At 36.7% G+C, this 24,099-nt stretch overlaps 1 protein-coding gene across 1 annotated transcript; it reads left to right on the top strand.

The window, feature by feature from the left end:
* Window positions 1–21,410: 21,410 nt before the first annotated feature.
* LOC147512118 (uncharacterized) lies at window positions 21,411–22,265 on the top strand. The gene is made up of 3 exons (XM_086598655.1): window positions 21,411–21,806; window positions 21,859–21,993; window positions 22,077–22,265. The coding sequence occupies exons 1-3, from the start codon at window positions 21,411–21,413 to the stop codon at window positions 22,263–22,265; spliced, it is 720 nt and encodes a 239-aa protein (XP_086454781.1).
* The last annotated feature ends 1,834 nt before the right edge of the window (window positions 22,266–24,099 follow it).

Genomic DNA, 24,099 nt, shown 5'->3' with positions numbered 1-24,099 from the left:
TTATGAGAATACAAAATCACTTTTTTAGTTATGCAATATTTAGCAATTTGACATCACTTTTAAAAAATGATGTTAGAAAAACCCATTGACATCACTTATGCTTGATTCACAAATGCACAAATTTAAATTGAAAAACAAAAATATAATTGGATCCAGATGGATTTGAACCATCAACCTCTCAAATATTTGGGCACTCGTGCCATTTTGAGCTTATGGATCCATAGTATCGCAAACTAACATTGACTAGCTACCTGAGAAAACACAACAGTAGCCTAAGAAACTATACAAATAGGCAGAACTTTTTTTTGCAACTTAAAAATTCTAAGTTACTAACTACAATAGTACCAACCATGCTATTTAACCATATATTTATGACAATGTTTAACTACTAATTACAACTAACCAATTTCAAACATACTAACGAGTTGAGGACAACAAAATATAAAAACCACGTATACTTGAGTCCTTGTGAATCATCAACACAAATTTCTACAAAATTCTATAGGGACACCAACCATTTTGTAGAGAAATTTTTTGGTCTCAAAAAGCATTTAAGAAATAATAAATGGGAAAATTTTGGGAGAGTTCACCACATTTATGAAACTATTGAACCATCCATATGCTTGTGATTTAAGTTTACATAGAAGCTGATCTGAGTAAACACGCTAGTTTACATTCTAAAGCTCCATTGCATATTCAAAAATTTTAATACTAGACCGCCCAGAGGCTTGCTAGCACCCTCAACCACTTTAATACTAAGACAACTTTGAGGGTAAAAGACTGGCCAACTATTTAACAAGGGTCGGGCCAACTGACTACACACTATTCTAAAAATGGGTACAACCAATGCAACTTTGGTAAAAGCCAAAACTAATAATTATTTAAGACTTACCGAAAGCATTTCGTCCTTGACGTGAATCTTAACGAACCTAAGAACCATGTACATGGCTTTAGCAAAGCAAAACAAGTTGAAGACTCGCCGACTGCTTCTTGACATGAAATTCCAAATGAACCTAACTAAGTACAATAAGTTGTGTACATAATACGTATAAACTTGAAGAAGAGACACTACAAGAAAATTGACTTTTGCCCACGGATTCCTGGAATTTTTACCCACGGTCATGAGCCCTTGCATAGTTTCCCATGAATTTTAACTGTAGCAAATATGTTCGTATCTTCAATGTTTTTAGCCATGGTTTAGCTGTTAACTTGGGCCGTGGGTGCAGCCACAACCAAAACCAGTCGGGTACAATTTTTTAACTATAATGGCTGTTTTACGCATTTTGACCGTGGGGATAGGGCTGAAAATTTTGGGCGGGCAAACCAGTTTGCTTCCTTGCAACACTTCAACACTTTTCAACAAAAAAAACACTTACTTTGAGAAAAAAACATACGACCCACTTAGCCTTCGTCTCCCACCGCCATTTAAACCCAACCCCCTACTCTCATCTCAACAAGGTAATGATTAAAGCAAAAAAATTATTTCAAGCACCGATTTTTTTTTTTGACAAATTAAAATTGTGAGAACTAATTTTTCAATTTTAATTTTCTGAGGATTTACTGAGTGGGAAAGGGATTAAAAGATTTGTTTCTCTTCTCTGAACGCGATTCCTCCATTACAAATTGAAGGTGACTTACAAGTTGTTATTATGCTATTAAAGATTGATTTTTTATTTGATTTTTTTTTTTCATTTTTAATCTAACATTAGATGTTGTTGTTATGGGCAGTAATCAAGACCTATATCTATTACAATGTGATGCCTCAGGTTCTTCGTCCTAGTTGTTCATCAGCTTGTGTTTTTGAATCATGTCTTGTGGGGTTGTTGGATCGTCTCGTCTATCAACAATCATAAGAGGAGCTTATTTTTTTCTTACTTCCACCTACTTCCTTCTCTTGGAGCTCTTCTGAGTTTGCTATGTAGTCTCAATGCATGGAGAGTTTCAAGTTCTTGTGTTGTGTTATACATAGATCCTCCGGATTGAGAATGTGCTTCCATGCTAGCTTTTCTCACTTTTGCTTTGATGTGAGATTCCTTAGCTTGCAAGTCTTCATATATTGCGAGTGAATCTAATTGTCCACGTACACTTGTTATACTAGTTTTGCTTCTTGAATACACTAGCTAGTGATTTATGAATTTATTTTTCAAAGTTAGGCCACTAATTTTTTATATCCTGTTTTGGTTTGTAGGAAATTGTGAAGGATTGATTCAAATTCAATACAAGGTTTGCATTTATGGTCTGACACTTTGACTTGCTATATGTAAGACTCCTATATTTACCATGCATTCCGTTATATGTTGAAGTAATTTTTCTTTCTAAGACTTATTGTAGTCTTTATGCTTGACTTATTGCAGCCTATTGAACCAGTAACAGGCTTGAAAGGCTCACACTAATGCAGCTTTAGATTACGATCTAGAGTATTATATTAGAAATATATGTATTGTACTAGAGAATATGGATAGTATTTAGAAATAGCAGTTGTTAACTGCTCTATTTATCTGAGTTTACCGTGCATTTATTAGTGATTGGTGTATAGAATATCTCATATTACTCATCTATGTTCTTTTTTAGGAAAGTGTTTACATAGTACATGTGATGTAGAGAGATAGTACTAGTTGATTCAATCATTTGCTTTGTGAAGCTCCCTTTATATCTTTCGAGATGATGAGCATGAATGGAAATAGTGATTTTGAGGTGTATGATGGTTAGGGGAGCTTTGCTAGGTCTTTGTTGATTGCAGGTGAAGCGACCTAGGAATTAAAATATCAATATTTAAAAAAAAAAAAAACAAATAACTCTGCCACGACCCATTGAAAATGCACGTAATACGTATTTATTTGTATTGTCGTTGTTTGTGTTACGTATCTTTTGCAAATCTTACTTAGCCTATTAAATATTGATTAGTATAGTGGCTAGCAAGGTATTAATCCTACTCTAAATAACTAGTTGATGATAATAGAAATTTCTACTCTAAATTACTCTAATGGATGCAAGTAAAAGATGTGGCTAAGTAATGATGAATATATAGTTGATTTGATTTGAGATGTAAATTATGCATAAATTAAACTAAATTACATATATGAATATGAATCAAGAGAGAGAATATCTTGGGAGAGATGAATCCACCAAAATCATAGAATTAGTCTAATAGATATACCTATCATGCTTAATATAAATCACCAATAGAAACTCACCATACCTACAAACCTTATGCTCATAACCATGATGATAATATGTGGCTTTCAACGTGCTTTCTATCTTTCCATCAAATACTTCTTCAATCTCCAATGATATCTTCTATCTAACCAAATTGTGCTTTAAGTGGCATTCAATATACAACTCTAGGTGCCATAGAAAATCCACATGTGGTATTAACCATACAACTAATTGAGGTGCCATAAAGAATCCAATCATCACACTATAACACTAAAAACTAGAAGAAAAGAACTAGGGTTTGTGGTATTTGGCTCTACACAATTATGAATTACCCTAAGACCTCTTAAACTCCATAGGAGCATTAGATCAATGGATGAATAAAAGAAACTCAATGAGGGATTTAAACTAAAACATGATAGAAGAAGAACTAAACTAAAACATAAGAAAAAGGCTTTATCTCCCCTCCCAAGAGAAGGGAGATTAGCTCCTCATACTATGCTATGAACACAATATGAAAATGAATAATCTTTATAGATATTAAAGGTGAAAATTTCTGAACTTTCTTCTCTCTTAATTATAGATTTAAGATGCAAACACTAAATTTCCTAGATGATGTAAACTGAGGTTTTTGTGCCTTATATATTGGCTTACATGCTCGTCTGGATAGAGATCCGAATCCTATGTTTATTTGGTGTCAAACTCTCTGTAATCTTTCTAGAAGTAATCCTAGAAAAGCTAGATTCATTTGCACAAAAGTAAGACGTGGCACACTTTACCCTGCAGGCTATTTCGCAAGTTGCAGTTTCTGACAACTTTCAGTTTCCTAATTCTTGTGAAACTCTGACTTCTTTTCCATATTGATTTTCTATTCCTATGAAGTCGAAATTAAGGCTTTGAGATCAGATTTAAGACTCTTCTAACTCAATTATTATCCTCTTTAAGAGTCCCATTAGGCTTGGCACTTATGGAGACTAATATGACGTTTTTTCCCTAGGCCTTTAACTGTAATTCCCAATGACTCCTTTTTGACTTGTTTGACTTCTTTTCCCTCCATATTTCACATTTAGGTTCTTTGACATACAAAAACTCAAATTTCATCATATTAGAATATTTAAATATAAAATGGAGACTAACATACACATAATTAGGGTTATAAATCATTACTTTTGTGCACTTATCACAACTCCTAACTAGCATTTTGCTACTTTCTTAGCAAATATGTGTTATACTAGAGAAGTGTTCAAAGCTAACAATATTAATTAAATAATAAACTAACTCACTTTTGCAGGCATCACGGTTGCATTTACCATATGCAACAAGGCTTTAAACCTTTAAGTTACCCTTAAAGGACGAGTTATAGCCTCGTGAGGGTTTTCAGTTGATATACCCACAAAATCAATTTTACATATGAACTATGGTGAAATCTAGATAAAGCAATTTTTTCAGTTAAAATGTCTAAATCAAAAGGTTACTACTTATCACACCCATGATCATAAAACATTAGGCTAATGTTCTATTCATAAAGATAGAAAAGACTGACTAATCATTCTAACTAGAGCTTATTCATTTTTAACCATTTTGATTTCTTTCTCTTTTCTAAGCAACGGAATTTCTACCTCACCTTTGGATTAGTATTTTGACTTCAAATCTCACCATTTCATACACTCACAAGAAAATCTCTCTCAGATAAGTTTTCTATTTTACCTCTATATGAAGGAAATGAGTAAAAAATAGAACATCCCACATATTTAGTTAGAAAAACGGAAATTTTTAAATATATAAATAAAGTCTCATGGAAAGAATGTCAATCACATTTGAAGTGTCGGGTCCTTCACTTTGGCATCCTCTCACCAATTCTACACTTCATATCATACTTTGGTGATAAGTCTGAGTATTAAAACGGGGCTTAGGATAGGTTAATAAGAAAAGGATAAAAAGGATTCAAAAATTTCTGAGAATATACTAAAGACATTTGCTTTTGACCTTCTTAGAAATTTTCTTCACTTGTAGACTGCAACACTTGAACTATATCACTACTTCTGCTCAATTATTTATATTTATATTTTTTTTTTCTTTTTTTTTTTTTTTTTTTCTTTGAGCAAAAGGAATGATTTTCTTCATTTGACATTGGAAAAATTTCCTTCAAAATCTTCTTCGTTCTAGCTTTCTCTTTAGTTCTTTAGAAATCCTCAGAAATATTAATAATATGGGATATACTCTTTATCTCGAGTTGGGGTTAAGATGATTGGTTTAAGAATAAAAAGTTTAATATATAAGGCTCAAAAGTGGTTAACATGATAATCCTACTAGGTGGGATAAAGGTTGATTAGTTCACTACTTGACTTATCAGTATGATATTCCACTTTGAATAGACTACAAGACCTAATGGCTATCTCCCCAGTTGATGCCACCTCGTGATTGACCAAATCAAGAATAAATGAGACTACACAACGAATTTAAGCATAGAAAAATGCTTGAGTCAACTTGGACTCAGATTTACGTAAAGACTCTCCAAGAAATTAAAATTGAAAGGCCCAAGTCTCACAGGTCAAGTCTATGTACTAATCATCTAGTTTGGTAGAAGTTTAAGTTGCTCTTTCATTTGAAATTCCTTTAGTGGTGTATTATATGAACTTACTTTAAACTAAGATTTTTATCAGTGAGATCTATTTCTAGTAATAGAAACTTAGTCTAAAAGTCTTACTAATCCTGACTATGACTTATAATTTCCAATTTTTATTAGCCAGTTTAAACGATAAAAATATACTCTTCACCTAGAATCACCATAATTCACATATAAACATTTCAAATATTATAATTAAAATATTGGAAAATTTTAATTCTCACCCCCCTAACTAAATTAGGCATTGCCCTCAATGACTAAATAAAATAACTGAAAGCTTACCATAATTGAAATAATTAGAGAATGAGGGATACTACCTTAAATATGTGCACATAAGCTAAGCTAAGCTAAGTTGTAAAAATGGGGACCAAATTAGGGGCGACTGGGTGTGATATTACATAAGCTGCGCTTATGATCCTGTACACCTCTCTTTTGCCGCTTTTAGCAAAAACAAAAGATAAGAGACTCTTCTCTATCTTCTTAATCCTTATTTCCTTTCTTTTCTGGGTAAAATCCTGTACTGCTCAACAGTGTGAGTTCTGAAAAGCTTTTCTCTTCTTGCCTTTTTGGGTCAAATCCTTCACTGATAACAGTAAAAGTTATGAAAAGGCTAGTATCTCCAATCTTTATGGTCTGTTACTTCTAGGGTAAAATCATCCACTGTGAACAGTGCCGAGTTCCGAAAAGAAACAGAAAAGAATGGATATTTATGAATTCGAAAGCTCCTTTAATGATAAAAGAAGCAACTAAGCTCCTCTGCAAACTACCCAGGGAATCGACATTGGTAAGGAACCAAATAAAAAAAACCAACCTACGGTATAGGGAACAACTCCAAAAATCTCTTATGCAGAGGCAGCAAAGCAAGCCACACAACAACAGGTGGAAATTCAAGAGCTTCAAAACCCTGAGAAGATGGGGGACTATCCAACCATCACCATTCCAGAAAAGGCGTATGAAAAAGTGTTGCTTTATTGCAAGTTCTGCCTAGTTGGTAGAATTGATCTTCAGAAAGTACCAATCGAAAAAAGTGGGGAAATAGCAAGGAAAATCTGGCAGCCCTCGAGTGAGTGGCTTATTACTCCCATTGGTAAAGGATATCTATTTCTGCAATTTTCCAATGCTGAGGATCAAAATCGGGTTTGGGCGAAAGGAGCTAGGGACTTTGATAAAAGTCCAATGAGAATTAGCCAGTGGACACCGAACTTTTGTCAGGATAGCCAGAGGCAGTCTCATGCTTTAGTATGGTTTCGTTTTCCAGGACTTGGACAAGAATTATGGGAATCAGAAACCCTTATGTCAATTGCAAGAAGGGTTGGTTATCTGATGCAAATCGATGAGAAAACTCTTAATCGAGAATACGGATATTATGCGAAGATTTTGGTAGATGTGGACCTATCTAAACCCATCCCTGATCAAATTTATGTGAAAACAAAGTCGGTGAAGTTTTGGCAGACAGTGAAGATAGGGAAGTTACCAAAGATGTTTACCCACTGCAAAATTGTCGGGCATCTGGTTACTGAATGTAGGAAACTAAAAGGTGATATGCAAACTTCTAGGGGGAAAGACAATAAAGACAAAGAAGTCGTGATAGACCTTACACCTGATGTAGATTTTCTCGGAGGGAAGCCGAGAAGGAAAAGAGGTCGAAAACAGACGCAAGATGAAACTAGTAAGCAAGGAGAGGCAATATGGAGACTAAAAGCAAATGAGAAATCGGTGGAAACTCAAACTCAGAATAGATTTAAGAGTCTAGAGATTGAGGAAATACAAAACATAGAGGAGCAGGAGCTAGGAGATTAACAAGAACATGACGCAAATGGGGGGACATGCAAAGAAAGAGAATCGATTTAGGAAGCAGAACAGGATCAGAGTACGCATACTCAGATCTAGGAGAAAATTGCTGAGCCAGTTAGGGAGGAGGATGTACTTCCTTTGGAGAAACGCAAGGTGATTTACAGTGCTGGAAAAGAGGGGAATGAGCAAGAACATAATCCCAACACAACTGGAAGCAGTGCCACATCAATATCTCGAGTCCATGAAGATTATGCTGAAAAAACTTTGGCCGAGACTGAAGCGGAGAAAGTTCTTCAAATGCTAGTATGCAAACAGCATAATGGAGTGGAAGAAAAAGAACCTCCTGACCCAGAAACCCCTCCCTCCAGATGGGGAGACTTGGAGGAGGATGATGAACAAGAGGAACAAGATCAAAATGTGGGCTTGATGGTGAATGACACTCAAGAATCTGAACTAATCTTCAGGAGTTGAAACAAACCATAGTCGCAGATGCAACAAACATATCCCCCAGCTACCAGGTCCAGATCACGATCTAAGACTGGGAAAAGGGATAATTAAAGGTGGTTTACACCTTAAAATACAATAAAAAACCTCGATCTCAATGAGGTGCATCTTTTGGAATATAAGAGGAACTGTGAATGACAAGTCGCAAAATAGGCTTTCTAAGGTCATTAATAAATGGGATCCTAAAATAGTAGGCATTGCAGAACCTATGATCAGTCCTGATGGTATCTCAAAGTCTTATCTCCAATCTCTGGGAATGAGCTCTTGCTTTTTTTTTACAATACTATTCGAAATAGAGTTCCTAACATTTGGCTTTTCTGGAAGACAACAGTAGCTACTCCAAATCTGATACATTGCTCTAATCAACAGTTAACAGTGGAGATAGATGGAGTCCTTTTGTCTATTATTCATGCTCATTGCATCTATGTGAGTCGGAGGCAATTATGGTACGATCTTCAATAGCTAAGTCTTAGTAACCTTCCATGGTTAATTCTTGGGGATTTTAATGCTTATCTGAGTTACTCAGACAAATAGGGAGGACATAGACCATCTACAGCAGCGATGACTGATTTCAGAGACTTTGTTGGTTCCAATCATTTGATGGAAGTTCCTTGCAATGGGTTTCACTTTTCTTGGTGGAACAAGCAAGTCGGAAGATTAAAAATTTTGGGTAAACTGGACAGGATGTTCTCCAATATTCTTTGGAGCTCCAAATACCCGGGGTGGAACTATAAGGTATGCAACAGGCTATGCTCGGATCACTCTCTTATAGTTGGTCGATGCGTAGATATTCCTCGACCAAAGAATATTCCCTTCAAATTCTTCAACATGTGGTGTTCACATTCAACCTTCAGAGAGACTATTAAAGAAAATTGGGATGTTCCAGTGTCAGGCCATTCAATCTATATCCTGACACAAAAACTAAAGCCACTGAAAAGTGCTTTGAAAACTTGGAACAGGGAGATCTTCAGTAACATCAAATTTAAAGTTGAAGAAGAATCTAAAAGTCTAGAGCAGATGCAAAAACAATTCGATCAAGGGAACATGAACGAGGAGTTCATCATGCAAATGGTGAGTTAAGAAAACAAAGTGGAGCAGTTGCTAGAACAAGAACAGATGTTCTGGAGGCAGAAATCAAGAACCATCTGGGATAATGATAATGATAGAAGCACCAAGTTCTTTCACGCAATGGCGAATCGTAATAGAAGCAAATCTCTAATCTCGGAACTGAAAAACTATGTGGGGAACACACTCAGCACTCAGGAGGACATTGGAGAGTTCTTGGTCAAACACTATGAGGATAAATTCAAAAAATCCGAGCATGTGATCGACTGGAGTTTGATTCATAATATGCCACAGGTAATTTTAGAAGAAGATAATGCAAGGATATCTTCCATCCCATCTGCACAAGAAGTGAGGGCAGTCGTTTTTCACCTCAAACCTGACAACTCCCCAGGCCCAGATGGTTTTACGGGTTTTTTCTTTCAACAATGCTGGGACATTGTGGAATATGATTTAGTCAGAGCTAGAAGGTTTTTCTTTATCAAATCTCGACTTCCTATGGGAGTTAACTCAAACTTCATTGTGTTAATCCCGAAAGAAAAAAATGCCAATCAGGTTAACAAATTTAGGCATATCTGTCTATCTAATTTTGTGTTCAAGATCATCACCAAGATTCTTGCAGCAAGATTGAGCCCAATTGCAGAAATGATCATCAGCAAGGAGCAATATGGTTTCATCCCAAATAGAAACTCTCAACAAGCCATTGGGTTAGCTTCCGAGTTAATCAATGAGCTCCAAACACCTCGGTATAGGGGAAGTATAGCAATCAAGATCGACATTTCTCAAGCATTTGATACAATGGATTGGGAATTCCTATGGGCAGTCCTTTGGCATGTGGGATTCTATGATGTATGGATTCAATGGCTAAAAGGAGCTTTTTCTAACAACTCAATATCTATTCTGCTCAATGGGGGTCCGAAAGGTCATTTTTCTGCAGAGAGAGGGCTGAAATAGGGTGATCCACTCTCTCCAATGCTTTTTGCGCTAGCAGAGGACTGCTTAAGCAGGAACATCAGTAAGCTTGTCCAAGATAAAAAGATTTTGCATATGGTGGTTAATGGTGAATACTGTAGTCCATCACATCTAATGTTTGCAGATGATATTTTCTTGTTTAGTAATGCTAACATGAGATGCACGAGACAAATTGTCAAGATTCTTAACAGATATCAAGACTCGTCTGGACAAATCATTAACAAGGACAAGTGCAAGATTTTTCTCAGCCCAATGACCACCAAAAGAAAAAAAATCTTATACAGGAGACATTGAATATCAAGGAAGGAACCCTGCCAGAAAAATACCTAGGGGTACCTCTAGTCATGGGGAGAGTAACGAAAATAGCACTTGCTCCTTTGGTGGATAAGATCAGAAGAAAAGCTTCAAGATGGGCTGGAAAACTACTATCTTTTCAAGGAAGAGTAGTCCTTGCAAGACATGTTCTAAATAGCATCCCAGTGCACAACATGGCTATATAAAAGTGGCCAAAATCAGTGATAAAGGAATGTGAAGCTATAATCAAAAATTTCATTTGGAGTGGAAACCCGACATAAAGGAAGTCTATCACTGTATCATGGGAGAAAGCATGCAAGCTTACAGAGGAAGGAGGACTGGGGATAAGGAGACTTCAAGATATAAATCTCTCAATGCTTATGAAACAAGTGTGGAGCCTTCTAACAGAGGATTGTAATTGGGCATCCTTCATGAAAGGTAAATATACCAATCGAACAGGGGGATAGTCAAATTACAAAACATCCACTGTTTGGAAAGGTATTAAATGGGCTCTAAGTGAAATGAAACAACTATATGGATGGATTGTGGGCAATGGCGCCTCTATTAATCTCTGGAGAGAGAATTGGATGTTGAAGAAACCACTTTGCGACTTCTTTCAGGAAGAGAGAAAGGATATTGTTAAGTTCCAGTCAAAGCTCAGTGACTATATTCAGGGCGAAAACTGGCATTTTTCTGAAAATATTATTCAAGTGTTACAGAAAATGGGTATTGATCTGGGCACTATTCCGTAGCCTAATAGCTCAAGAGATGATACCAGGGTATGGATAGCCTCTTCTACTGGGAATTTCACAGTTTCGGAAGCTCATGAAGCCATCAGAAAAAAAACAGCCAAACTATCATGGTGTAAGTATATATGGAGCTCTAAAGTTTTGCCGAAAACACAAGGGATAGCATGGAAGTTGGCACACAGTGCAACTCGAACAGATGACCAACTTCAAAAGAGAAAAACGCAGCTGGCTTCCAGATGTTGCATTTGTCTCAATCATCAAGAAACTCTGGACCATATTCTCTTTCAATGCTCTTTGGCCAAAAGAGTATGGAAATATGCTCAAGACATTTTTAGCACTTGCAAGGATCCGGAATCATTTTAGGATGTGCAGCAGCAAGGGAAACATTACAGCTCTCTCATACTTGATATGTGGAAAGCTTGCTCTTTAACAATGATGGTGAGTCTTTGGAAGAACAAAAACACAGTGTTATACGATAATAAAGTCTCAAGCTTCTCGTAAATTTGCTTTTTGGCAAGAAGAGCAATCATTCGAGCTCACCACAGATCTACAGGGAATATGGAGAACTCGGTTCATGACTTAAAGATTCTTAGAGTCTTCAATCTTCAACACAAGCTGAGAAGAGCACTGAAAATCATTGAATGTTTCTGGACTCTCCCTCCACCTGGAATCTTAAAGATAAATACCGATGGGTGCTCAAGAGGGAATCCTTGGAGATCAGGTTGGGGAATGGTTATGCAAAATTATAAGGGTGAGTTCGTAGGTGCAGCGGCAGGGGGACTGGGAGTCACTACTAGTTACATGGGTGAAACAGTTGCTATTGTGGAAGCTGTAAAAAAGGCGCTGGACCTTGGATGGAAATATATATGGGTGGAAAGTGATTCGAAATCTGTAGTCCAAGCTTTTCAGGAAAATAAAATACATTGGAGAGCCCGAGAAAGTGGCAAACTATGAAGGAGCAGGCAACATGGATCAACGTCACAGCCACTTGGAGGGAGACTAACCTTGGAGCCGATGGTTGCTCTAAACATGGGGCAACCTTGGCTCAAGGTCAAAGAAAATGGTGGGACAGTAGACCTCTCTTCATGAAAAATCTAGAGAATCACTACACCACTTATTTTAGATTTGTTAACTAGATCATTGATGTTTTTGGAAAGGTACACAAATTATGTCACCTTCTTTAAGCAGTTCTTAATCTGTAACTTCTACTTTTGTAAACTTTATTATTTATTAATCAATTACCTTTTAGCAAAAAAAAAAACCTTAAATACGTGCAAAATTACATCAGCTAAAATCTATAGAATTTATATCCTTAACAAAACACATAAGAGTGATGATTCATGAGGATTAAAATTACTACCACTAAATATTTGTCATGTGCTCATTCCATAGAGTTTCACATCTCTAAAAAGACGGAGAAAAAGTGCTAGAGTGGAATAATGAGTCATATGTACAAATGACACGACTGAAAATTAAAAATAAAAATTAAACAATAAATAATAATAATAATAATAATAATAATAATAATAATAATAATAATAATAATAATAAAATCAATAGTTTCATTGCTGCATGGAATACAAGATTTGTCTTGGTTGTAAAATAAATAAAGCCATATTAGACAATCAAGTACACGAGTGATCAAAAGTATTTACTAATTTGAGCATAAATAAAGTATTTGAGCAACATTGTTTTAATTTTGGGCAGCCTCTCTTTTTAACATCTATTTGCGAAAATGTCCTTGAAAATGGCTTAAGGTATATTTGCCAAGCTTAAGAAAAGAACCAATACAGCGCACCAAATTAGTGAAGCACAGTGAATAAGTCATTAAAGTTCAAAACTGGATCACAAAAGAATGAACAAGTCCTTAAGGTTTAGGACCTTCTTTCCCTCCAAATCCTCTCAAGCCTAAACAAATACCCATAATCTACCATTCTTTTATTATAATCGAGAGCACATTATCAGTGAAGGACCGTGAACAATTCGTTGAAGTTCAAAACCTGGTCACAAAAGAACTACTACTAGGTAATAAGTCCTTAAGGTTCAGGACCTTCTTTCTCTCCAATTCCTAAACAAATACCCATAATCTACGCATCTTTACAACTGAAACCACCTGACACCCCTCTTGTTCTTCTCTCTCCCACATTGTAACAGTAAACAAAATAGAAACCCGAATTCAATCAAAACTGTGACAATTCAATTCTCTTTCTCTTTTCCTTATCGAATGCAAAATCGAATTCACCATGTCATCAAGAGAATATAAATTAAAAAGAAAATCCAAAAATTGGGGAATCGCTTAGAACTAGAACTGGAGAAACTTGGTGGAGCTAATCGGGAGAGGGGAACGTCAAAACTATTGTTTGGACATGTAGAGTTCCAAATTTAAAATTTGAAAACACTGTGTGAATTGACCGGTGATAAGCCTTGCTGATTTGCAAGTGCTCCACGTCTAGGGTAGTTATGACACGAGGCTGCAGCGTCTAGTTCAAGTTGAACTTTTGAGTGGTGATGACGATGAGGGAGTGGTAGACAATGGGTGAAGGTGAGTGGTGGAGCTCCTGGTTGGTGGTGGCAGACGGTGAGTTATGGTGGGGGTGCGGCTGTAGCCTGTAGGTAGGAGATGAGCAAAAGGAAAAAGGATGTATCGAACTATCGTTCTCTTTTGTTTTTGATTGAGCTTTTCTTTAGTTTTTAGGCCCATGTGGTTGTCTGTAAACTTTGAGTTGGATTGGGGTCCGAAACAAAGTAGGATTCTAACTTACTAGTCCGGAATAGAGAGCTAGTCCGTAATACAGAAAAATTCCACCTTACTAAAGCACAACTTAATACATATATGCATCACGCATACACTTCAAACCTTCTATCAATTCATTTTTTTTTTAATAAAAATAATCACTCAATTTATAAACTATTGATATTTAAATAATTAAAAGCAACGAATCTCATGAGAGTAAGAAATAAACTTAACTATACTTAGCTTCTACCATCTTTCTAATAATAAACCATAACGACTAAAAATAGATTAATTCTCCATACTCTTAATACTTCAAGCTCCTTCCCGAACCTGTTGTGGTGATGGGATAGAGAATACAGAGATGTAGAAACTGTTGAAGTAGTGAACTTAGAAGACTCTACAAGATTGAGCTTTATAGGAAAACTTTAAGAAGTGCTCCACTTCTCTCCTAGTCATGATCGCAAAGCTACAACTTCCTGATGCTGGGCAGATTTCAACTCTTATCTTAACTCGAATTCCAAAATCTATTGCACTCTCCCTTTTTTGCTTTGCATGAACTGGGTTAGTTTTCCTGGTTATATTGGAACTTCCCTAGTCCTCTATCATTGTTTGAATTGGATTTGGAGAAAGATACTCACAGATGGAATGGAAATATAAAAAGCTCAAGAATTCGGTGAGTTTTTTACTTTATATCTTCAGCACAAGTTTAGGTACGCATTTATTTTCTCAGTTCAATTTTCTTGTCATGAGCTACTGATTAAACTATCTATTTAACTACTTGGGTTGCCTCCCATAAGCGCTACGTTTAATGTCGCCAGCCGACACAAAAGGGGGAAACTTAAGGTTACCCCCCTAACTAGCTTAGGTAATTAATTTTATAAATTTGTGGGTATTTTATAGTCAGATTCCCTAGACTTATAACTTGTTTGTAATCTGATTTTTTTACACTTTTTATCTTCCTTCTTTTCCATACGTGACCTATACATTTTAGTAGAGGGCGAGCCATCTTAATTAAATCTTTGATAAATCTACGATTAAAAGTAGCTTGACATAAAGATGCTCGAATGTCTTCCATTTTTGCATGAGAGTGACCAATGTCTAGCAATGTATTAATATGGTGTATAACACTATCCTTGTTATAATTCATGCCTAATTGTGATACACATGATAAAAATGGATCTTTGTAGTGAGTGTTCCTAAAACTTTTATTAGCTATTTTGTGTATTACATATAGATTATCTATATTTTCCGTATCATCATCAGGGTTTCTAAATAATGTAAAGATGTTTACATCTACTCTCATATTCCAGAAAGTGATAGACATGTTCCCATTCCTACAATTAATTAAAGCTTCTGCTGTAGCTAAGAATGGTCTGCCCAAGATGATAGGAATTTGGTTTCCATTTGTAGGTAAAGTGTCAAGAACTATAAAATCAACGGGGTAATAAAAATCAGAGACCTTGATAATCACATCCTCTATTATCCCTGGTGGAATCTTAATAGATCTATCAACTAACTGTAGTCTAACAGTTGTTGGTTTCAAGTCCTTTAACCCTAGCTGTTTATAAACTGAGTATGGTAATAAATTCACACTAGCACCTAAATCCAATAATGCTTAATCAGTGTAGTCGTCTCCTATTCTACACATAACTGTAGAACTACCGTGGTCCTTATGTTTTACTACGGCTTTGTTCTGTAGAAAAGATGAACAACTTTGTGCAAGGAAATCGTCTTTAGGAATATTTGTTTTCTTCTTTACTAGGTCTTTTATAAATTTAGCATATGAAGGTATTTGTTTAATTGTACTTAGAAAATGAATATTGATATGTAGATTTTTAAAAATATTCATGATCTCATTATATTGTGCTTCCTTTTTGTTATCTTTTAACCTAGAGGGGAATGGTGTGGGTGGAATTTTTTCGGTTACCTGCTCTTTGGTTTTCTCAGTTTCAACTGGCTTTTCCTTATCTTTTGTTATAACAACGTCATCAAAATCAGGTATGTAAACTTTGTTATCTACTTTCTTTCCTGACCTAAGGGTAGATATTGAATTAACTCCCTCTATGGGTGTGGATGAAGGGGTGGTTTCAACTTGATAAACATTTATACCTTTAGGGTTTTTTTCAGGTTGACTTGGTAGAGTTCCCTTGGGTCTGTCTGCTAGACTAGCTAGTATTTGATTGAATTATTGGCTCATCTGTTGAGTTATTTGTTGAGTTACCTGAGAAATTTGTTGTGTTACTTGTTGAGCCATAATATCAAATTTTTGGTCAATTCTTTTGAACTCATTCTCGGTTTTGGTGGCTAAAGCTTTCATGGTTTCATCTGTGGTGTTGTGTTGGGTTTGGTAATTAGCCATAAGATCAATAGCTAATTCTCTGTTTACGTTTGATTGTTGTTGTTGTTGTTGTGGGTAATACTGTGGAGAAGGTACTACTACGCCTCTATTATTCATGTATTGTTGCCTATTATTCCCTTGATTACCTTGAAAACCATATTGGTTTTGCGGTGGAGACATATTCTGTCTCCATTGATAATTATTTCGTGAATCTTGGTTATAGTTGTTACTAAAGTTATGGGCAACAAATACTGGACAAACTAGTGTATCATGGTCTGTGGAAAACAACTTTCACAAAATTGATTGCCACTCATTGCTTGTTTAGGTTGATTATTCATTGGAGAATTTAAAGTAAATGAATCAAACTTCTTGTTTAAAGTTTCAATTCCTGTGGATAAACTAGTAATGGCACCTTCAAGTTTCTCATTGAGTTCGTTTTTAACCTCATACATAGCTGGTTTACTAAAACTCATCCCCCCATCTACCCGTGCCATGTCCTCATGGTCACTACCATTGGCCCAATCCTTAGAACTCTCAAAAAAGTTTTGCAAAAAAGTGTAGGCTTCATCAGGAGTAAGAATAGTAAATCTTCCTCCATTCATTGATTCAATTAACTGACGGTTCATAGGTGAAAGACCTTTTATAAAGTAATGTACTATATTAAGTATGTCAAAACCATGATGTGGACAACGGACAAGTAAATCATTAAATCTATCCCATGTTGTATGAAACTATTTATTAGGTTTTCCTTTGAAGGTTGAAATAGCCAATTGCATGGCTTCAGTTTTACGTAAAGGGTAATATTGTTTCATAAACTTTTGTGATAGTTGCTCCCAAGTAGTTATAGAATTAGAGGGTAGGGATCTATACCAACGTAGTGCGGCATCCCCAAAAGTCAAGGGGAACAACCTTAATCTAGTTTCTTCAAGGAAAAGATGAGGTGCATTAAAAGTACTTAATATGCTCAAGAACTTACTCAGATGATTATATGGTTCTTCATTTGTTTTGCCATAATATCTTGGCAACATATTAAGAATGGTGGGCTTAATCTCATAGTTATTGTTATTGTCGGGCATCACTATGCAGTTCGGTGGTTGAACCGCGATAGGTTGAAACAAGGTGCTAAGAGTTCTTTGATCAGCCATAGCGGCTAATGGTACTCTCTCTGGTGTATCCTCTAAGTCTACTAGTGGTGTGTGTGTTTCAGATTCAGAATCAGATCCTGAGTTCGATGGTGTGGTCTCCTCCAAAACCAGAATTGAAAGATTGTTACAAGAATTAGCTCTTCTGATTAAACGTTTACGAGGTGAATCACAAAACCAAGTTTTCATGCACTAGATAATAAAGCTATATAAAATAATCTAATATGCACTTAATTAACTAAATTATATTATCAAACTATATGATGCTAACTATTAATGCTAATTATGAAACAGCTAATAGTGGATTCACGGTGGAAGAGAAGTACTTATTGTTACAGCAGGCAAAACAAGTCCAAAAATTTTGATATTTTTATAGAAGCTACCCGATACGTCCAGGAAGTAGCCTGTAAATTTGCAGAGCAATCAGAGCTTGAAAAGTCCCTCTTCTGTACTGTTTAGTCCTGTAGAGTCCAGTGAAGAAGTTTTCTGCACACACTGCAAACAATCGATTGAATAAATAAGTAAAAGGGCACTAAAAATCACGAAATATTTACTGGAGTCTCCTGACGTGTCAAGCATGATCCTGTAAAAAGTTTGGATTATTTGGAGTTTTACAGATCCTTCTTCTCGACTGTTCTTCCAGAGACCTTGGTCCTGAAAAGCTGCAGAAACACACTGAAAACAAGCAACTAGTTAAGTGGTCAAAACAAGTGAAATAATACTCAAATTTTTACTGGAAGCTCCTGACGAATCGAGGTTCCTCCTGTAAAAAATTTAGAATTTTTTATAATGTGCAAATAACTCTACTCGACTGTTTTTACAGATGCTTGCGTCTTGAAAACTGAAAATGGGGTACTGCAAAGACGATGTTAGTTACCCAAGTAAGACAAGTACTAAAACTTCGAAAAAATTTCAATAAATTACCGATACTGTATTGATCAACTCTGTAAAATTTCAGAATTTTTTGAAATTTATAAATACGTTTTCTGTACTGTTCTTTCCTGTTAGACAAACACTAAACTTTATGAAAATACTTTCTACTATGCAAATCTAATTGAATTATGCTAAATTAATCTAATTATGCTAAATATGCAATTTATACTATATGAATTCCTAAATTAAAGTAATCTAAATTAAATATTCTATCACCTAATCAATTTAGACCGGGCAGCAGCGCCATTGAAAATGCACGTAACACGTATTTATTTGTATTGTCGTGGTTTGTGTTACGTATCTTTTGCAAATCTTACTTAGCCTATTAAATATTGATTAGTGTAGTGGCTAGCAAGGTATCAATCCTACTCTAAATAACTAGTTGATGATAATAAAATTTCTACTCTAAATTACTCTAATGGATGCAAGTAAAAGATGTGGCTAAGTAATGATTACTATATAGTTGATTTGATTTGAGATGTAAATTATGCATAAACGGAACTAAATTAAATATATGAATATGAATTAAGAGAGAGAATATCTTGGGAGAGATGAATCCACCAAAATCATAGAATTAGTCTAATAGATCTACCTATCATGCTTAATATAAATCACCAATAGAAACTCACCATACCTACAAACCTTATGCTCATAACCATGATGATAATATGTGGCTTTCAACGGAAAATGGGGTGCCTATCTTCTCATCTTGGGAAGATGATAAAAATAATGTGTTCATCCTTGTCTCTGGGAAATGGGGACCAAATGCTGGGCGAATGGGAGTGACATTACTTAAGTAATTCAAATGATACAGTGCTCCTCTTTTTGCCGCTTTAGGAAAAAATTTAGTTTGACGAAATAAGCTTATCTTCTCATCTTCATCTTTCATTCCATTCTAGGTAAAACCCTCCACTGTTCACAGTGAGAGTTCTGAAATTGGGGTGCCTATCTCCTTCTCTTGAGTGATATTCTCAACTGCCTTACAGAGTGACTTCTGAAGACTTACTTCGCCACTCTCGTTTCTCTCAAGCTCCAATTTTCAGATAAAATCCTTCACTAGGCAACATTGCGAGTTCTGAAACTTGGGGAGCCTTTTCCTGTTTCTGGGGTAAAATCCTACACTGATTCACGGTGTTAGTTCCAGGAAGTTTGGAAATTTAGGCATTGGATATCACTCCTCTCAACTCTCATGTTTCATTCCTTTTTGGGTAAAATCCTACATTGCTCTACAGTGTAAGTTCCAAAAAGGTTTCTATCATGGATCTCTATGAGTTTGAGAATCCAAGCAATCATAACAAGGAAACACCGCAACAAGATGAACAATCAATCATAAATGACAAAAGTGCTGATGACTCCAGAAAAAATGCTGCTGAATCACAAAAAGGTATTACGAAAATCTCTTATGTGGATGCTGCAAAACAAAATGTGAGACAACAGGTTGAATTTCAAGAACTTCCTACTCTGGAAAAAATGGGAGAGTACCCAGCCATAACAATACCTGAAAAAGCCTACGAAAAAGGAATGCTTTATTGCAAGCATTGTTTGGTGGGAAGAATTGATCTCCAAAAAGTATCATTGGATAGGGTTCGGGCAATTGCATCACAAACTTGGAATCCAACAGGTGAATGGCTCATTACTCCTATTGGCAAAGGTTTTCTCTTCTTAAGATTTTTGAATGCAGAGGATCTTAACAGGGTCTGGGCAAAAAGGTCATGGGACTTTGATAAAATTCCTATGAGAATCAGCCAATGGACTCCAAATTTCAATCGAGACAGTCAACGACAATCTCATGGATTGGTGGGGATTAGATTACCCGGCCTTGGCTAGGAATATTGGGAACCAGAATCTCTGATGTCCATTGCTCGTGGAGTGGGATACCCTATGCAAATCGATGAGAAAACACTCAACAGAGAGTATGGATACTATGCAAATATCTTGGTGGATATGGACCTTTCGGAACCAATACTATATCAAATTTATGTCAGGGCAAAGAATATCTCCTTCTGGAAAACGGTGGAGGTGGGTAAGCTCCCGAAAATGTGCACGCACTGTAAAATTGTGGGGCACTTGGTTACGGAATGCAGAAAACTCAAGAGCGATATGCAGAATAACAAGGCTAAGAACAACGATAAGGAGGTAGTAGTGGATGCAACCCCTTCCCTAGATGTCTTAGGGGAAAAATATTTTAGACGACAAGGAAGGAGAAGGAACACAGGAGAAACAAGTAAACAAGGGGAAACCATTTGGAGAGCAAAAATCACAGACAAATCTAAAGATGTCCGCGTCTAGAATCGATTTGAAGGGCTGGAAGTGGATGAGATCCACAATATTGAAGACCAGGATCATCAAGTAGCTGGTCAGAATGATATTCAGGAAGTTATTACTGGGGAAGAGAATCATACTCAAAATCTAGGTTTGGATGCAAACTCAGATAAGCAACAAGATGCTCTAGTCCATGACACTGCCCAGACCTCTCTGAAAATAGGAACCGAAAGAAATGAATCTGACAAGGTTGTTGAGGTAGAGGAGGGATTGCAAAAAGAACAAACAGACGTGATGGATTCACCAATAAATTCAAGAGAGGAGACTTTATTCATCTCTCACACTGGGGACAACTCAATATCTCGAATCCATACCACTCCAGTTGGAATAGTTATTGCGGACTCGGAAGCAGAACAAGTACTTCATCTCTTAGTGAAAAAGAAGCAGGTGCAAGACTTGGAGGATAAACCTCCAGATGACAGTTCTCCACAGTCCTCGAGATGGGCAGATGAGGTTGATGATGAAACTAATGATCAAGTCATTTAAAAAAAAGGCAATTCTAAACCACAATGGCAGCTGCATAAAACAGATTTACCTTCCACCAGGTCCAGATCCCGATCTAGGACTGGAAGAAAGGCAGAATAAGGTGACTTTCACCATCTCCAATAATAAACTCCCTCTGTTCACAATGAGGTGCATTTTTTGGAATATAAGAGGTATAGCCAATGAACGATCTCAGATCAGGCTATCCAAACTTATCAACAAATGGGATCCAGATATCGTGAGTATAGCAGAAACAAAGATACAACCCAAACATATTCCCATCAATTTTCTTCACTCACTGGGAATGAGCACTGCCTTTTACTCAAATCCTAGAACTGATCCCAATCGAGTTCCCAATATCTGGCTCATATGGAAAGCATCGCTGCCCAGTCTTACTATGGTTTATTTTTCAAACCAACACATTACAGTGGAGATTGAAAATGTTCTCATTACCATTGTTCATGCGCACTATACAGCTGTTCAAAGAAGACAACTTTGGCTAGAACTATCCAACATTAATCTACTTAATCTGCCGTGGATGATTATGGGGGACTTCAATGCCTACTTGAGCATCTCTGAAAAGAAAGGAGGAAATAATCCGTCTTCATCAGCCATGAATGACTTCAGAAACTTCATAACTAACAATCAGATGATGGAAGTTCCAAGCAGCGGATATCAACTCACTTGGTGGAATAAGCAAGTAAGGAGGTTCAAAATACTGGGCAAGATCGATAGAATGTTATGTAATGCAGGTTGGGGGTCCAAATTTCCTGGTTGGAAATACCAAGTTTATAGCAGAATCTGCTCTGACCATTCTCCGCTACTGGGAGGAAATCTTACCATTCCGCAGCCCAAGAACAGGCCCTTTAAGTTCTTTAATATGTGGTGTACTCACCCTACCTTTAGGGATACTGTTTCTGAAAGCTAGCAGATACCACTTCCGAGAAATTCCATCTCTATTCTTACGCAGAAACTGAAAAGGTTGAAGGGTGTTTTGAAGAAGTGGAAGAAAGACACTTTTGGCAATATCAAAGTCAAAGTGGAGGATGAAACAAAGAAATTGGAACAGATGCAAGAACAATTTGAGAAGGGAAATGTGACAGAGGAATTCACTATACACATGGTAGATCAAGAAAACCAAGTGGAGCTTCTATTATAGCAGGAGCAAATGTTCTGGAAGCAGAAATCAAGGACAAAATGGGACAATGACAATGGCAGGAGTACAAAGTTCTTTCATGCTATGGCAAATAGAAACAGAAGCAAGTCACTGATTACAAAAATGAAGAATGATGAGGGCATCACGCTAGATACGCAAGATGAAATTGGGAAGCATATAGTCAAGCACTATTCTGACAAATTCGGGAAGGTGGACCATAACATAGACTGGGAACTCATTCATAATATGCCTCAAGAGATGTTATCGGAGGATAATGATTTTCTCACCACTATCCCTTCTGCAAAGGAAGTGAAAGCGGCAGTATTTCATCTGAACCCAGACAGCTCTCCGGGACTGGATGGATTCTCAGGGTATTTCTTTCATCACTATTGGGACATTGTAGGGCATGATCTAGCACGAGTGATTAGATATTTCTTCATTAAATCTAGATTGCCCCTTGGTTTCAATGCCAACTTCATAGTTCTTATCCAAAAAGAGAAAAATGCCAATCATCTGGGGAAATTTCCCCTTATATGTTTCTCAAACTTCATTTTTAAGGTAATCACCAAGATTCTTGCTACAAGGCTTAGTTCTATCGCAGAAAGAATTATCAACAAGGAACAATATGGCTTCATTCCCAATAGAAATTCCCAACAAGCCATTGGACTAGCTTCGGAGCTAGTGAATGAACTACAAACTCCCAGGTATGGTGGAAGTATGGCTATCAAAATGGACATCTCTCAAGCCTTTGACACTATGAACTGGAACTTCCTTTGGGCAGTGCTGGAGCATGTGGGATTCAAGGAAAGTTGGATCAGATGGTTACACGTAATCTTTCGTAGTAATACAATGTCAATCATGCTTAACGGAGGTCTTCAGGGATATTTTTCAGTAGAGAGAGGACTGAAGCAAGGAAATCCCCTTTCCCCTATATTATTTTATCTGGCGGAGGACTGTCTAAGCCGAAGCATCAGCAGATTGGTTCTTGATAAGAAAATTCAACACATGGTGATAAACTCCAAGTATTGTAGTCCTTCCCATTTAATGTTCGCAGATGATATTTTCCTTTTCTGCAATGCTAATATGCGGAGCATTAAGCAGCTTGTCAAACTTCTCCAGAGATACTAGGACACTTCGGGGCAACTCATAAACAAGGAGAAGTGTAAGATTTTTCTTAGTCCAATGAATACCAGGCGAAAGCTTTTGATTCAGGAGGCTATGGGCATAAAAGAGGGCATGCTACCAGAAAAATATCTCGGGGTTCCATTAATCATGGGTAGAGTGGCTAAAGCTGCGCTAGCGCCATTAGTTGACAAGATCAGAAATAGAGCTGCTGGATGGCGGGCAAAATGCTATCTTTCCAAGGGAAAGTAGTATTGGCGTGACATGTTCTTAATATCATACCAGTCCATAACATGGCAATCTACAAATGGCCAACATCAGTGATAAAAGAATGTGAGACCATTATCAGGAATTTTATCTGGAGTGGCAATCCTGCGGATAGGAAATCTTTGATGGTATCCTGGGAAAAATCATGTAAACCTCTGGAGGAAGGAGGACTGGGTTTGAGGAGACATAAAGACATCAATCTCTCAATGCTCATGAAATAAGCATGGGGTGTGCTAATGGAGGAGAGTGATTGGGCTGTCTTTATGAGAGGAAAATACACAAATAGATCATGAACATGGACGGATTATAAGACTTCGACAGTCTGGAAGGGAATAAGCTGGGATCTCAAAGAAATGACTAACCTACATGGATGGGTGGTGGGAAATGGTTTATCAATAAATGTTTGGAGAGAGAACTGGCTTCATCACAAACCGATCTGCGACTTTTT

The sequence above is a fragment of the Coptis chinensis genome, chromosome 3, assembly GCF_015680905.1.
Source record: "Coptis chinensis isolate HL-2020 chromosome 3, ASM1568090v1, whole genome shotgun sequence".
Taxonomy (NCBI): domain Eukaryota; kingdom Viridiplantae; phylum Streptophyta; class Magnoliopsida; order Ranunculales; family Ranunculaceae; genus Coptis; species Coptis chinensis.
Note: the sequence above shows the minus strand (reverse complement) of the source record. Positions and strands in the feature narration are given on the sequence as shown.